The sequence below is a fragment of the Lottia gigantea genome (assembly GCF_000327385.1).
Source record: "Lottia gigantea unplaced genomic scaffold LOTGIsca_26, whole genome shotgun sequence".
Taxonomy (NCBI): Eukaryota; Metazoa; Mollusca; class Gastropoda; family Lottiidae; genus Lottia; species Lottia gigantea.
This window is the reverse complement of record NW_008708797.1, coordinates 2,397,778-2,415,300: the sequence shown is the minus strand read 5'-3', so window position 1 is coordinate 2,415,300 and position 17,523 is coordinate 2,397,778. Positions and strand designations below refer to the sequence as shown.

At 29.3% G+C, this 17,523-nt stretch overlaps 2 protein-coding genes across 2 annotated transcripts in view; one reads left to right on the top strand and one right to left on the bottom strand.

Annotated features, from left to right (window-relative positions):
* Positions 1-9: 9 nt before the first annotated feature.
* On the top strand, positions 10-3,453 carry LOTGIDRAFT_215280 (hypothetical protein; the record flags this gene model as incomplete). The annotated part of the gene is made up of 6 exons (XM_009056056.1): positions 10-569; positions 1,766-1,862; positions 2,274-2,343; positions 2,594-2,687; positions 3,014-3,043; positions 3,296-3,453. The coding sequence occupies exons 1-6, from the start codon at positions 506-508 to the stop codon at positions 3,451-3,453; spliced, it is 513 nt and encodes a 170-aa protein (XP_009054304.1). The 5' UTR covers positions 10-505.
* A 3,699-nt stretch (positions 3,454-7,152) lies between these two features.
* Positions 7,153-17,523, bottom strand: part of LOTGIDRAFT_160876 (hypothetical protein) — a gene marked incomplete at both ends in the record, with an annotated part of 47,847 nt that continues 37,476 nt past the window's right edge. Inside the window, 26 exons of the mRNA XM_009056055.1 lie at positions 7,153-7,197; positions 7,516-7,593; positions 7,773-7,896; positions 8,121-8,215; positions 8,398-8,512; positions 8,713-8,800; positions 8,982-9,063; positions 9,186-9,349; positions 9,641-9,716; positions 9,909-10,022; positions 10,176-10,257; positions 10,364-10,500; positions 11,368-11,442; positions 11,883-11,991; positions 12,144-12,213; positions 12,385-12,466; positions 12,880-13,023; positions 13,142-13,295; positions 13,573-13,685; positions 15,142-15,264; positions 15,605-15,734; positions 15,929-16,062; positions 16,286-16,417; positions 16,647-16,721; positions 16,986-17,072; positions 17,297-17,410. Of these exons, the coding sequence (XP_009054303.1) occupies positions 7,153-7,197; positions 7,516-7,593; positions 7,773-7,896; positions 8,121-8,215; positions 8,398-8,512; positions 8,713-8,800; positions 8,982-9,063; positions 9,186-9,349; positions 9,641-9,716; positions 9,909-10,022; positions 10,176-10,257; positions 10,364-10,500; positions 11,368-11,442; positions 11,883-11,991; positions 12,144-12,213; positions 12,385-12,466; positions 12,880-13,023; positions 13,142-13,295; positions 13,573-13,685; positions 15,142-15,264; positions 15,605-15,734; positions 15,929-16,062; positions 16,286-16,417; positions 16,647-16,721; positions 16,986-17,072; positions 17,297-17,410 (2,742 nt within the window). The remainder of the gene's footprint in view (positions 7,198-7,515; positions 7,594-7,772; positions 7,897-8,120; positions 8,216-8,397; positions 8,513-8,712; positions 8,801-8,981; positions 9,064-9,185; positions 9,350-9,640; positions 9,717-9,908; positions 10,023-10,175; positions 10,258-10,363; positions 10,501-11,367; positions 11,443-11,882; positions 11,992-12,143; positions 12,214-12,384; positions 12,467-12,879; positions 13,024-13,141; positions 13,296-13,572; positions 13,686-15,141; positions 15,265-15,604; positions 15,735-15,928; positions 16,063-16,285; positions 16,418-16,646; positions 16,722-16,985; positions 17,073-17,296; positions 17,411-17,523) is intronic.

Below are 17,523 nucleotides of genomic sequence, written 5' to 3'. Positions count from 1 at the left end.
AACTGGAAACTAGGATCAATATGTTAAACTCACAGATAAGAATATAAAATATATGTAGTTATGTAGACCCTACTTCGTGCATTCATTCCTTGATTTTGACAAAATAGTTCAATTACGTGTGACGGAAACCTTACTCAAATAGTTGGCTTCCAAAATCTGCGTTGAGCTTTTGTTTATTCATTTTATCCACTTCGTCTTTTACAAGGAAGCATTGAAAGAAATAAAGAACTGTCCTAAAGATATTAGCGCTGCTAAATTTGAAGCTACTATATTCATATTTAGTTCTACTCTTTAATGTTTGTTTAATCTGATAGAAATCAGATAAAAATTAAAACATGTCATCCAGGTACGAAACTTAATATAAATACAAATTTGGCAGCTTTACATACAGGTTAAAGGTCAAATTGATATTTACATTGTTTTGATCATTTTTAGTCACAATTTACGTTGTAACACAGTAGTTAAAACCAAAACATTCCTTAGACTGTTTGATTAAAGAAGAACAATGTCAGTCAGTGATCAACAGTCGAAATCGCTTGAAGCAAAAGTTGTGGTTTTAGGGTCTCAAGGTAGGTATTATTTCTATTTTTAGAGCCAAATCTCTGTTACATTGCCAATGGACCTTCCTTTTGACTTTTGACTTCCTTCTCCAAAGACTCTTTAAGTAGTTTGGCACTACAAATATCACATCGATATGTTTACCTCAGTAACACTGCAATTCTGTTATTTTAAAAGTCCATGTCATTCAACATGTCATGACAGCCACTTTTTATTCTATTGACCCAGTAATTTGGGGAAGTACAGTCAAGTAACCTAATTTCGTGGAAACCTATTATTCGTGGATTTTCGGAAATGATTGATAATTTACGTGAGCGACTTTGCGCGACCTCCGAATTAGTTTATTTTAATGAAAATGGGTTTTCTGTACAATGTCAGCTGGTAGAATGAATCCAGTAATTTCAAGCAAGGTAAAATGTATTAATGTATACTTTGACAAATACAAAATGGCGGATTTCACTTATTACCATACGTCACCATTTTTTATCGGCCGAATTTCATTATAATCCCGAGCGGTAATCGGAATTCCAAGTGTCGTCTGCTAGAATATAATCCAACGAATGAAGTCACGTGATCAACTAGCGGATTCCGTGTCAGCAGAAAATTTCTATGGAACATAAAGTGGACCATATTCTTATGTTGTTTCAGTGACTTTTAGCAATAAATCACGCTACGTATCATATTTTGTCAGTCACTATTTTTTTTTTAAATCGTGGTTCTTTGAAGGAATTGTCACTGGTTATAATGAATTGATATTAAAGATAAATACTAAGAGAAGTTAATTATACCACCCGGTATCCATACAACGTGTTTTTCTAGACTTATTTATAGATCAAACATTGTACACGAAAATAGGTGACGCATTCTGCCGCAGTTCCCGAGTTGGTTGCTCATGAAATATGGGTCAAATAGAAGGATTCGTTAAGAAAATCGACATAAACCAATTTCTATTATTTTGTAGAATATCTGAGGAAACATCTAAGACATAAAATTTTTTTTTCGTTTTTTTAACTTTGACGAAATTCGGTGTTGAATCCTTATATCCACGAAAATAGGTTACACCACTGTATATATTAACCAACTCAACTGCAACTGCTGTTATAACTCAGTAAGTTATAGATCCATACCAATGCATTGCTACACTTTGCTACCAAAGGCTATTGAAAGTTATTATTGATTATCGACAAGATTATAAACATATTTTCAGGTGTGGGTAAAACTAGTGTAGTCATAAGATACGTTGGTGGTATGTTTAGTAAAGCTGTTAGCCCAACTATTGGTGCATCATTCTTTACATATAAACTGTAAGTAAACTTGTAGACATTGTTTAAAATAGCTTATTTCACTTTCTTAGTAAGGCCATTCATTAGCTATTTAAGGACTGGGTTTGACACCTTTTTTGGAGGCAGTAGTTTTTGTCAAGTCCTTTAAGTAATGACATCTATCCCAGTTGTAGTAGTTGAACTTGGAATTATGTGATATACAATCAGAAAGAATTAAGCTGAGGTGGAGAAACCCTGATGACTTTGTCATTAATATATTACTTAAAATGAGTAATGAATTATGTCAATTACTCAGAGGATGACAGGTATATGAGACTTTTGCAAAAATGGCTGTAATTCAGACTGCAATATATGTTGTGCTGATAACAGAATAATGACAGTTTAATGATTATAATATTGTTAAATAGCCATGTATATTGATTTTATATTTAGGTCATTAGATAACTATAGAGTTAAACTACAAGTATGGGATACTGCTGGACAAGAACGGTTTAGATCAATGGTAATAATATTATATATACAAGAGTCAGGTTATCTGATTAAATATGCTTCTATATCTAGTACTCTTCAAAAATATCTGTTTGTATTTGTTGTTTACCTTGTATGGTACAACAATAAATAATTTCCAGTGTAAAAGCTCTGAAGGTTTTACTAAAATATACATGCTAGTAACTTTTACTCAAGGGTGCTCTTAGTTAACCAAAAGATTCAGGTGTTTATACTAAATACATTAATTTTCTATATTTTTTTAGGCCCCTATGTATTACAGAAAAGCTAATGCTGCTATGTTATTATATGATATTACGTCACCAGATAGTTTTTATGATATAAAAGATTGGGTCAAAGGTCAGTATGAATTTAGTATTGACAGCCTTATAATTTAGTTATATCTAAACACAATAAAATATCTAAATTTATCTATTCCAGATGATTATTGTTAATCAGTCCTTATCATATTGTATTAAGAATATTATTATACTTATCCAAATAATTAATCTTGTCAACTTTTATCATTGGTCTATTATAGCTATATTTCTACTGTTTGTAAAACTTAACATAAATTGTGAGCTAAGGCTAGATGGTGTAGTTACCATATCTTGAAGTTAGTAACTAATAGTCTTGTGACTTATACATATCTGTAATATTTCTAATTAAAAATTACTTTTTTCTAGAGTTGAAAAAGAATGTAGATTACCCTATTAGTAAGTATTTATATTAATCTGTATCAGATTCAGATTCAGTTTTCAAGAGCTTATTGTAGATTCAGTTGATTTCCCAATGTTCCTTGATATATCAGAATCTTCTGGTCATTAAAGCAATTAAACTATACTGTAGAAAGTGTTTGATTATTCTGCTGCTGAGCTCTGAAGCTAAATTAGTAGAACTGTATCTCTCTCTCTCTCTCTCCCTGAAAATGACTGGGCTTATAAAATAAACCTGTTTTATTTTTGCAGTTATGTGTTTATTGGGTAATAAATGTGATTTAGATTCTGGAAGAAAAGTTTCTATTGAAGAGGCTGAAGAATATGCTCAATCAATAGGGGCATTGTTTTTTGAGGTGTCAGCTCTTAAAAATACAGGTAAATATATTTTGCCTTGTCTAATGGATTAAAGTCGATCTGTACTGTGGACAGATGACTTTTTGCTGAAGTCTGACTTTCACTACAAATTTTGTAATACAAAGTTTTGGATAAGAAGGTTCAGTACCTGACAAGTATCATCTTCAGTTGAGTTGGAATTTAATGGCATTGAGACAGAAAGCCTATAAATTATCTTATAATCAATCAATTAAATCAAATCAAAGAACCCCAAAAATATCCTAAACATTTCCCAATTTAATCCACATTTTAAACAGGCCAATATTTAATGTTCAAAATTATATTTCTCATTGAAGGTATTGAAGAAGCTTTTCTACAAGTAGCAAAAGAATTGATAAAACTTTATGAAACTAATCCTACTGCAGGCTTTAATATCATAGAACATAACTCAAATACAGACGTTTTTGGTTCTAATGAGCCAGTGAAATTAGGAGAAGATACACGTCAACCACAACAGAAAGATAGTAATTGTAGTTGTTGAGATATGCTGTTTTTTTTTAAGTTCAAAAACCATCACTATTTGTTATAATGGACTTCTTTCTCAGAATATTGGCAACTTTCAGTGTTTTTCATCCTGAGAAGAGATAATTTAAGAAATTCGGTCACATATAATTCAATTTGTTTCTATCATTATTGCAATACTTGCTATGAAAGTTTAGTGTGATAAAAACATATATCCAGGGTAAAAATGTGGAAAAGAGCTAAGGACGGTTGATAATATCATTCTAAATTAAGCTAGGCAGCTCAGTGTTATTCCATTATCAAAATGTTAAATAAGATACTCTGGGTATTCAAATTATAGTTATGTGGAGATTATAAATTACATTGAAAAATTAATTCAGATTGTAGAAAACATATATGACCATCAAAAATTCACAATAATACTAGTACCACATCAATAAAATTTTATCAGTTTTTAATATATGTTTTTTGTAATATAGTCGATGTATTTATAATATATATTTTTAAATTGTTAATTTTTTATTTTGATTATTTAATTTAGTTTAGTTCCATGTGTTAAACTATGGCATTTATTTTCTTCACAACTTGTCTTCATCACATTGGTTATATGTTTATTTGTAAAAGGCAATCTATAGATGGGGATGATTATTATTCCCATATACCAAGCTAAATTATTTTTTGATAAGATTATAGCACTCCCAAACATTTTTGTGAACAATTTGTAAGCTTTTGTGGGCTTCCTGAACTAAAGACTTGTTTAGAACTTTCAATGTTGCTCTATTAAGGATACACCATAATTATTACAATTGACATATATCATGATCTGTGATACAGTTGTTATGAATATAAATAACTCATATTAGAAATATAGATATCATTTAAACTGTGATATCTGATAATTTAGTATACCTTTATTTAGTATAATATTCTTAACAAGAATGGAAGCAATAAGTTATTTTCCTGTGCAATTTTGTCCATTTTAAATACATATATGGCAAAATTTAATTGTCTGATTGCCATTAAGTGTATCTTTTCTAAGCATCATCTTTGCAAAGATATATTTTAAATATAGAAATTTTAGATTCATAGTTTAAATCATATTTACATGATCTCAATTTAACATGACTATTATGTATTCCAGTCATTTGAACTTGAACTATATTATATAATTATGAATGATATTTTGTGATGTTTTGTGCCTTCTGAACTTACTAATTGTGATAGAAAATAACTAGCAGTTAATACTGTATGACTCCTCTTGTTATATTTGGCTAACTATGTTTCACTTTCTATGATATCAATCAAATATTAAGAAATCATTTCTTTCTTACATGTACATATTTCCTATAGATATTTAAAATGTTTGTATTAATAATAAATGTAATATGTGTCATAACAGCTTGGAGTTCATTTTGATGCTAGTTGTTTAAGGGTAATGTCTTTACATCATAATACTTTCACTGCACTAGATAAATTATACTTTCTCAGAACAACATAAAGATAAATTATCATTATACTTTCTCAGTACAAGATGAATTATCATCATACTTTCTCCATACAAGATAAATAATCATTATACTTTCTCTGTACAAGATAAATAATCATTATACTTTCTCTGTACAAGATAAATAATCATTATACTTTCTCTGTATATATAGATATATATTAAAGTGATTGTAAAGCGGTCTTCTAAATTTTCCACATGTATCTGTCATCAATTTGCACCATTCCAATTTTCAATCAGATGTCTGTGGTTCGTGCAATTCCACTAAATCTAAGTGTTTGATGACGTCACTATTTACAATCCCTTTAATACATAGGAAAGAATTAATTTCACAAAAAAATTTGATAAAACCTTTATTCCATAGGTCAATTACTACAGCTAATTAGACATCGAAAGCTTATTGAAAAAAACAGAAAAAATATATAAGCATTATTTTACTTATTATCACTACTAACCATAGCAAATACAGTTGAAGAAATTGAAACAACAACGTAAGGCATCATTAAGAATGTCAATGGATAGAAAGAAACTGATATACCATAGGAAAACATGAAAACATTCTTATGTACTTCTATTTCAGAATTAAAATACATTATCAAAAGAAATCAATTCCGTAAAAAGGGATATTTGTATTTTTAGGATTTCATTTCAAATGGGGTAAGATTAATAGTTTGTTTTGTTAAAAGATTAAAGAAGGAAATATATGACAAAGAAGATTACCATGTAGTATCAACATTGATGTCACAGCATCAGTAGTAATATTGGACTAGTTACAACTTTATATTATAAGGTTGCTAATGTACCCTATAGAACCAAGGACTTACTAGAAACTTCTATGATTAGATGTCTGTTAACATTCTCATCCTTTTGATACACCTAAGTGTAGCTAATCTACAAAAGAGATTGGCATATCTCTCAAAGACAACATAGCTCGTTTTGTTTGAGTAAAATTATGAAAGTTCTAAGTGTTACAAGATTGATAAAAACATAATAAAACAATTAGTTACATTAAACAGCAGTTGTATTGTGGTTGGGACATCAAAACTGGGAAAATAACAAAAATGGACAGAATATTATCATTTGCATCACAAATTAAGAAATCAAAGTAAAATCTTTAACGAAGAAATAACAAGTAAGTAGATGAAAGTAAATAACAAAAAAGACAACAACAAAACAGACAAAAACAAAACCCACTCAACATCATTAATGATATAATAATCAAATCCATGTATACTATGGAATGCAAGTTGGTACACTATATGAAACTCAATTGGAATTTATTCTTCTTTTGCAAAAATTCTGTTACTTGTTTTTACAGATTCAACTAGATTCAGTTCCCTCTTGTGTCAAAGAAAATGGAAATCCAATGTATGCAAAGCTTGTAGAAATCAATTTATTGTTTTTTAAATATTAAATTAGTTATTGTTTATAATTTTGAACTGCCATGTATAACAAAATACAAATAATCACAACAAATGAAACATACCATGATAATAATGAACTAACTTGAGTATTATTTTAAACAATAATATATGATATAGTTAATAAAAGAATGTTTCACCGTATAAAATATTTGTTAACAATCCTTTAGAAAAACACATCAACTTGAAAACAAATAAAGTAAAATTAGATTTGCATGATTATTTATACAAGTAACTACTGTATAATGATACATAAAATACATTGCACTTATAGCACCAGACAGCAGGCTTGTACATATATATATTGATTTCATCTTACATAATCTTTATTTAGCTCTAGCCATAGCTTCTTCAATATGAACTACTATCCACTGAAATACAGAAAAGGAATTACAGACATGAATTTCAATCAAGTTGAAGTATTTGATCAAATTGGCATGAAAAAACTGTTGTTACAGTGACAGAAAATACCATGATATATTATCAGCACATGAATACAATTATGAATAAAATAAAATAATTTTAATTGCAAAGAAATCTTAAATAAGTACAAGGTTTCAGGTTATAATAGAAGAAGGCTTGTTTATTTTACCTGCAACCCATTTATTTTATGTCAAGCTGTAACAAGAGCCTTTTTGAGTAAAAATAGTTTTTCATAAATTTTATAAACCCTTTACATGTCTACTTACATCTAACACTTTATGATCAGATACAGGTATTTCTTTTTTACTTGAACTACTACCAAAAAATGACTTCTTTTCCTTTTCCTAAAAACACAAAATCAATGGTTATTGAATTATTGTAAACAAAATTACAGATGATTCCACAGAAAATAAAAAAAATAATCATCAGTTTTATCATCTATTTACCAGTACCTTGCCTTCAACCAACTGTTCTAAAGGTAAAAATATATATACATGTTTTACACACAGATCAAATGCAATACCTTTAATATAATTTCTAATCCTTTTGATGTTTTCTTTGGAGTTCCATTTAACTCTTTCCATTCAAACGACCATTCACAATCCCAGACGCCAAATAATTCACCTTTCTTTACCAATAATAGTCGTCTAAAATACAATATTACACCAAAATAAATCATCTTTGTAAATTATAGTATGTTTTGAATGCAATTTGTGCTGTAATATTACAATGGTCTTACATCAGAAGTAAGTAATCAATGTAAATTTGAATGGAGACTAATAATGGTTTTGTTTATCTATTACTAGTGCTACGAATACATTCCATTATTAGTATCTATTGAGTTAGTTAAAATAATTTTTCTGGTACTTACAGATCAGTGACTAAAAATACAATTTTCTTATCTTTACTAACTACAACATGAGCTGAATATTCATCACTAGAAGCAAATCTACCTTTTTCTGTTTCCTAAAAATGAGAAAAAGAACTGAAATGAAGGCTTTTTTGCACCAGATAGAACTAATGAAGACATCACAGGCATGTTTCCAAAAAGACCTTGTTTGAAATATAGTTTAAACAGTTAATATCAAAAAGGTAAAAGTCAAAATTTGCAGCAGAGTTAAATGTAGAATCAGACTCTACAAACCTACCTGTAATATGGCATACCCTTCAGCCTCTTGATGATTATAAGGACGTATAATTTGATCATTGTGGAATCTTCGTGGTGGTCGTAGCCTTCTAACTTCATCACTCATATCAGTTATTCTATAAACAAATAATAACTCTTAATCAATAACAAAAATCAACATATGTATTAAGTCCAAATAACAAATAATTTCATGATCATAGAAAAGTCTGACACTTGTTACATCTTACAAAACTGATTCCTTTTAGAGACCATGACAGCTTTATCAGTGATAAGTAATTAGTACAAAAAACACCTCTAGTAAACAGTCAATACAAACCTTTTAATTCCTTCTAATGAACTACTAGCAAAATCTATAACACCACTTGTAGGTCTAGTTACAACACCAACTAAACCCTTACCAACACCTGTAAGATTACAGAAAACACACCTTAATATAGTCCATATAAAACAACTAAAAACAATATCACTATACAGAAAAATGCATTTATGCACTGCCTAATTTTTACATAAAACTATACATACTTTTCAGTTAATGTCAGTAAGATATATATGTAATAGATTTATGTAATAAACATCATCATTTACCTTTGAAGAATCCACCAACACCTTCTTTCTGAGCTCCTTCTAATGGTTTCTTTACAATACCAGCTGCACCATCAACAAAACCCTTTATAAAACATAACATTTACTCTAATTAGAAAATAAACTTATATGTATGTTAAACAATGAACTATCCAAGGTTTACAAAGAACAAAATGTAATTTGAACATAATGAAAACTTTCACTTACCATAACCAATCCTTTACCACCTCTAGCAAAGCCTTCTTTAGCTGAAGCAGGTTTTTTGTTAAGTTGTTGACGTCGTTTTTTCTGGTAATCATCATCTAGAGTCAATGCTGCTAAGCCTTTACCTACTGTACCAGTTATTCTAGATACAGCTCCTGCTGCTCCACCTATAAAATTTAACGTATATATTTCATTCTCACGTAAATATAGAATCATTTCTTGATTCATTCAGCATTCATTTTTGATGCATGGGTTTGATATAGACAGACATGAAAAGACATTTTCCACCTTTATTGCACCTTAATGGACTAATCAGTTTAGATTTAGTCCAGATATTTTCAATAACCAACTACTGTACAGTCAGTGAAGTGACTGGTCTCAGAAAAATGAAGGGCGTTAATTCACAGTTGAATTCAAGATTAAATTCTTCATATTTTAGTTAAGAAAATAAAACTCACCAATAGCATGACCAAATAAACTACGAACACCTAATACCATTCCTTCAGCAAATTCTTCGGGACCTTGAATTAATCCCTAATTGAAAAAAAATGTCTTAATTTAATGCACAGTCTTATTTTCATCTGGCAAATATGGTCAATAAGTCACTAAAAACAATACTTTAAGCTGTGTAATCTCTCCAGTGCCATCTATCCAATGAGTTGTTATAATTCTTGTGGAAATGGTAAACATGCTCAAATTTAATATGATGTTACTATCTTAATTTACCTGATATGGTTCATAAAACAGATCTCCTACACCTTCAGATAAACCTCGTAATAAACCAAATGGATTACCTAATACATCTAAACCTAATACTAATACATACATCTGTTTAATAGCCTATAATATAAAGAAACAAGGAATATATGTCTGAAATCACAACTGATAGGACCTAATGTGAAACGTAAAATGTAAAATTTTTTGAAATATTTATATCTTAAGAGATAAATTTTGAAAATCTAACTCTTGATAGATGATAAAAGTATAGTTTACCTGACCAGCATAATGTCTTGTCATTTCATTGGTTAACTGACTCTGATTGTAAAATTTATGATTTCTTTCAAAATATCCTAATCTAAAAAAAAAAAAAACACATTAAAATGTAAAATTGTTTCTATTACAGGACAAAACTTCTAGCTGAGCTTCTGTATTGAAGACAATTTATTAAATGATGAACTTACTTAAAGACAACATCCTGTACATCTGTTAGAACAACACCAACACTTTGTAAGAACACATTAACAACATCAGATTTGATTTCTGTTGGTTTACCATCATCTCCACTACTACCACTTTGTAATGAGAAACTAAGATGAATCTACAATAGGAAAATATCATACAATCAACTCAACATACATCATACTTCAGGTATACTTCAAATCAGCATATATAATGAGAATTTGAAAAGAATAATATACTTTTGAGAGATGAGTTACTTTCAAGTTCTGGAAATATAGATTTATTCAGCTATAATCAATTATGTAAATCAATTTATTTTAATATAATTAAATCACAATTCTGTTTACACAGTACCACGCAATTTGATTGGATAACAGTGGTCATGTGAATTCGGTTTATATTTGTGTAAACGGAATGTAAATATGGCCACTACACGGCGTCGATGTCATTCCTTCTAACGTTAACAGAGCCGAAATCGACAAATGATAAAGGTATTTTCCAATTCCCTCGAAAGTGCACACTCCAAATTCCAACAATATCATGAATTCTGGACTTATTTAGCACTCATCTTTCAATTATTGAACTTCCAATTTGGCGGCTCTGTCAACTTTCATGTAGTAGACAGTAGACTACAAATAGGTGACCTACTTATTGCTGATTGGCTGTTCTGTAGGACGTCTCTATTATTAGTATTAGTTCATTAACCTTATGTTAAAATCTTATGTATTTATAAATATTTAAACATGTATTCGAATTGATTTAGTTATAAGGAATGACCTGAATATATTTTCAGTATATTAATGTATAAACAGAAAAAAACCTGTGTGCACTTATGTATAAACCGCTATGCAGATTTATACAGTGTACACAGGTTTTTTCTGTTTATACATCGACCTTCATTCCTTCATTGAATACACACAAACCAGAAATATATGTAACATAATATAGTATAACAAACCAACTTGAAAATACAGCTCTAGACATTTATTTAAATTTGTACACATACCTTTCTTAGAAATGCTCTTGGATCTTCAAATGAGTGATTTACTGACAAAAAACATACCAAACAGAATATGTAAAACTGTATTACAATTAGATCACATACTAACCTTAATTGGTGAGAAATGTAGATAATCATAGAAGTTCTTCTGTTCTTCTGATAATGTAACACCAATAACATCTAATAATTCACAATCTACAATCTTTTCATCTTCTTTAAATAATTTAATCTATAATAGATAGTAAACAATTTCAATTATGTAACTCATGTCACCAGTCAACTAGAATGTCAGTATCAACTATTGTCTTCATCTTCCCTCGTAATGTCTGAGACAAAAAAATTCAAAGTTATTGAGATCACTATGCTATAAAAAAAAAAATCTTACGAGATGAAACTAACAATATTTTAGAACAGAATTGCAAAAAATATCCTTGATCCTAAGAAATGTTGCCAATATGTTTTTCTAATATTGGAATTTTATTATTCGTGACATTTTATTGTAGATCACCAAATCATCTTACCTCCTGTTCTCTAGAAACTGGTGTATCAGCAGCAAATAATTCTAATACAGCATTTAAAAATCCTTGATCTACATGAACTGCCATTTCTTGAATTAACACCTTGGCATATCTAAAATGTTAAAAACAGTATGATGAATTTTCATCCAATTCTTTCCAAGACACAAAGCATTAATTTGAATCGTTCCTTCCTTTTAAAATGTACAAGATTATCATAGTTTTCATGTAAAAAAAATAAATTATTGAATTATCAAAAATACTTACTTTATTTGGGAAACAGTTGTATATTCATGTTTCCTTTGCATCATACTAACTTCAATAAATGGTTTAGGAACTGAAAATATACACTATAGCATTTTACATTTTATTCAATAAACGTTTTCAATATAAATTTTTTATTGATATAAGCATTAAATAAAAATATTACAACACGACAGGTGGACATAGAATATAAGAATGCATAAACAATCTAAAGAGAATAAGTTAAAAAATAATAATAACTTACCACTTTCAGCTGCTACTGATTTAGGTGGAGGTAAAGGTGATAAGACTGTAGGAAATATAGCTTGATTAAGTTGATTATCAAACTGCAAATAAACAAAATCATATTTTATTTTAAGTCAGTCATAATAGTGTCATATTGTGGTCTCAACAGTTTTCTCTCTTAGGACTATGGTGAGGACCTGAAGATTGATGGTGGTCACAATTCTATTGAGTGTTATTTGAATCAAAGACATCCTTGAAAACTTCCTTCCCAACAGATCAATAATCATCATAACCTTAGAAGTATTTTGGAGAGGAATGGTATTATAAGAACCACAATTCCTTTCTGGAGCAATTGAAAATTCTCTAGAGTTTATATAGTGAATTTATTTCAAAGAGTAATTCTGGATCTACACAACAATTTTCTTTCCAACCCACATCACCAAGAATGGTGGAGAGTTTCTATTTCTGGTATCCAGCAAGCATTCTTACTAATTAAATACAGAAAACTATATACCTGTAATCTATTTAATTTAGCATGAAATTGAACTTGGTGAGATGATACTTTATACTGTAACCAGATCCCATCAATAAAACTCCTCTTAATTTCCCTTTTATTAGGTTTTAACATCATTAATTTATCTTTATTAGAGAAATCAACCTGTAATAAATAATGGTAATGGTAATTATTGACAAAAGATCAAATTCTTTAACCCAACATTGATATAACAGGACATTACAAAATAGTGTTATCATTATAATTAACAGTTATAGTTTACCTCTATTTTATTTTCTAATTGTAATCTACTTGGTGGACTATGACCAACAGCTAATTCTGATATATATTTCTGCCATGCTGTTTCTAATATGGTAGTAGTTTTTAAATTTAAACCTTTATATCTCTTCTTCTTCTCTTCCCAAATAATACCAGAACTAAAAATATAAATTTAGCCATAATTTACCACTTGTTTAAGATGATTTCATTGTGCTGTTGTTGGTTAGTTTAGTCTGAGCACACATTTTTTCACTCTTACTCTGCAAGTCCTATCTTAACTGATGCTTTTGGTATAGTCATTGAGAGAACAGTCATTTCACTCAAACACAGTGTGCTATTCAAGCGATGAGCTTGTGAGGTTGTCATAGCCCTGAGAGTAGTAACTAGTGCACAGACAATAAATGTCTCAACAACTTCAACAAAGTTTATTTTTACCTTGTGATACCCATAAAGGCAACTTCTGTTTGTGTATAGTTATTAACTAGAGAGAATCCCATTCCAACAATAGATAGATTAATTTCTTGATCTATTCTTTCTAATTCACCAGCCTATAAAATATAATATCAATCAAATCAAATTCTGGTTAACATCTAAAACAGCTTTGGTGTAAGTTTAAACTGCAATAGGATAAAGTGTCACTTCACTCTTCAAATATAATTCACAACACATACACAGGCATATAACACACTAAATTCAATCAGTAAAAACATATTTTCATATGAAATAAGAAGTTGTTATCATTAATCTATTGTAGATCCTTATACCTTCATAATGGATCCATGGACCTGACAATGTTGATATATTTGTTTGGTTGAATTGTATCTATTGAGTGCTATTTGATTTCATTTGATGGCCACATAGACAATAACTTATCTTGGACATTCATACTCAATTGAGCATGCATGATCAGTAAAAATTTATAGCAATATGGTATGGTGAGGAAGGAAATAGAAGAATTTCATGCAATTAATCAAGATAGTGGATCATGTACAAACAAGACACCTCTCCACATATTTGTGAAACCACAAATTTTTAACAAATTGGTTGAATTCTTAAGGATCAAGATCATGGAGTATAATACAATATTTGTCAAAGTAATGTGTCCAGTTAGACACACAAACTCAGTAGGCTTATCTTAAACAACATAGATCAAAATGGTATAAAAAACATATGAGTGAATGTAACAATCTAAGAAAAATAGATATTTTCATAAGGTTTGAAATAATCCACTTATTCATGAAAATTCAGTACATAGTCAGGGATGGCTGCAATATGCCGAAAAAGCTTTTAAAAGGGAATCATAAAAGTTTAATAGTTTAAAAATCTAGTCTTGATAATAATGAAAATGAAAATTTAACCCAATCCTAAATGCATGAAGGGTATCATTTGAAAACTGGAAAAGACAAAATTGTTGTCCATAAACCAACACCACAATTTAATTTTGAAAAAAATAATTATTAAGAAATCAAACCTTGTTAACATATCTTAATCTAGGCTGTATATTAGTAGTAAAATATCTAACATAATTATATTTCTTCATAAATTACACATAATTTGCGCTTAAAATTGGGATATCATAAACAATGCATTGTACCATAGTCCATAGGGTAAATTTTGACAGGCATAAGAAACTCTGCTGTTCATTATATCAGTTGTCTGTTCATTTATCAGTGGACAGACACATGTCCTGTATCAGCTTTTCAGCTGCTCAAGGCTACATGGGTTCAAGATTAAAGCTGGTATTGTCACGTCATTAATACAATCAAATTATACTTAAATTCTTGGCAAGAATAAAATTAAGTAGATCTTGATGACAATTTTATTGTTGGTATACCATCTTAAAGACTATTTCAGTACATACATGTAATTACATGTAATTTTGAATATTAATCTTTTTTAGAAATACAAATGATAAAACTGTACATCTGATAAAAGCTGTACTTGAAATAGGATACATTTGATTCATTGTGAAAATGTATGATGGTTCACAGAATCAATAATTACCTGTTGAGCTAGTGTTGCTAAGACAAGATCTTCAGTAAATAATAACACTCTCTGCATACCATCTAAAAATGACACCCAGTATATCTTGGTATCACTATCTAAGAAGAATTCTCCTATACCATCCTACAAATAACAAGTACAACATTTGTAAATAAAAATTATTAATAAAATAAGTGTCAATACAGTGCATGTTAACAAGCAAATTTGGTTCTCCATTGCTGTCAATATTGAGTGGTCATAAATTTGCTCAAAAGTAAAAACTGCGAGCCTAAAAATCTTTGAATTGAAACTGGTGAATATGCACAAATAAATCTAGAAAATCAGAATAGAGGGAACTATTGTTTCTGTTTCAAATCAATATACAAATAAATTTGTTCACATTTTGGGATGACCATAAACAAGAGGTTTAAGAGCAATATATTTCGTTTTGTAAAATATATACAGTGTTTATAGTAGTAAATACCTGTGTCAGCTCATTCTTCATATCTTTCTCTTTACCACAACTCCATATCAACTCTAATTTACCTAATGCATCTTCCCAGGTATATAAACATGATTCTTCACTATTTAATGTATGGATTAATGAATGTCCACTAAAAAGTAAAAAGTGAAAATAACCATCAAAATAAATACATTATGAAAAGGGTCACAGAAAAAGCATAAAAAATCAGTATCTGAATTCATGTCAGATTTACCATCTTTCTATACATAGATCTATTTGATTTTGTAAGGTTTCAGATATCACATGATCAATCTTAAAAGTACAATTGTCTGATAAAATCCTTACCTTTGGTTATAATGAACAACACCTTTAGATGTAAAGTTAACAATATTGACAGTAGCAAATCCTGATTTATAACTTTTAAATTTAGTTACCATTGCTGATTCTGATACATTACATTCTACTTGTATACCACCAAACTAAAAAGATAAAAATATATTAACTGATATCTAAAACCATTACAGTTGTAACAAACTAGTTTATGGATATATCTATATGATTTTTCTTCTTGAATCTCTTCTATTTAAGCTCACTAGAACATAAATATTCTGTGATAATAAGCCAGTAATCACCTTTTCACCTCTAATCATTGTTTTAATACAGAGTTAATATTGATCAAAAGAAGAATTGATAAGAATTTACCTCATTTTCTAGTTTCATCAATGTTGTATGAGCTTTATTAACTAAGAAAGGTGTAGTGTTTATTACAGTATTAGACACTCTCGCCTTTAATTTCACTTCTTTAACATCTTGTTCAGGCCAGAATGGTATACTCTGGAAAATGAGTTTTAATTTTAATTTCATTAATGCATATCATACACCATCCCACAGCAATATACAATATCAGATTAGTATCATAAGATCATCAAATAATTGAAAAGTATGACATTGATAATGGCTAACAATTAGTTTATTATCTGACAAAGTCTTGCGACATTACGATGGGAGTTTTGAGTTAATTATTTCATTTATTTTACTCAATCACATAATACCCCATGCTTACCCCTTGTGGTGGTATATCAGACCATGTAACATCTTGTGTTGATTTCTCTTGTACTTCAGCACACTGTATCACATACTGTGAAATAAAACAGACTGAGTTATTATCTTAAATCTAAAGTAAAAAGAAACTTTTAACTACGGACATTGGCTGGTCTGTGAGGATTTCAAACACTAAAAATGATGTATAATATCAGCCCCAGCAATTTCATTTGAAAGACAGTTTTCATCATGGTGGATAACTATTGTATTAGATGTCCTATATTCATGATAACTTTGAAAGGGGCTTCATTCGGTTTTCTATTTCGAAAAAGTAAATATTGAAAACAATGAAGATACTTACATCAGCTGTATTGAGTAGAAGATAAAATGGAGAGAAGGTAACTATTTTACTTAAACCAGAACTTGTTATAGAGATATTCACACCAACCTAAAAAATATTGTACAACAATTCCACTGAAACAGAGTATCTAAAAATTACAATGAAGATATACCATAACCCATGCCAAATCAAAGATAGAGAGCAATACTTCTCGCTTAATTGTGCTTGTCAAAAATTGTTTCTTGTATGAGCTGGACCGAGGGAAATACGACAACATGAGTTGAGCAAAAACTTGCTACGATGATAATAACAATCAAGATTATTTTACTTACTTCATACAGTCTACCAGTTGATTTATTTTTACATTGAACTGATCCAGAACTACCCACTGTATCTAGAGAGAATTTATCTGACCATTCTGTATCATTACCAATCTTCATCTGGGCCTAAAATAATATAAATAACATGTTATATTGGAGGTCAAATTATCTGGTAAGTTTACAGAGAAACCTCTTGTTTGTCCTTCATCAGTCACTATTTCATTAAGTTAAACAAAATA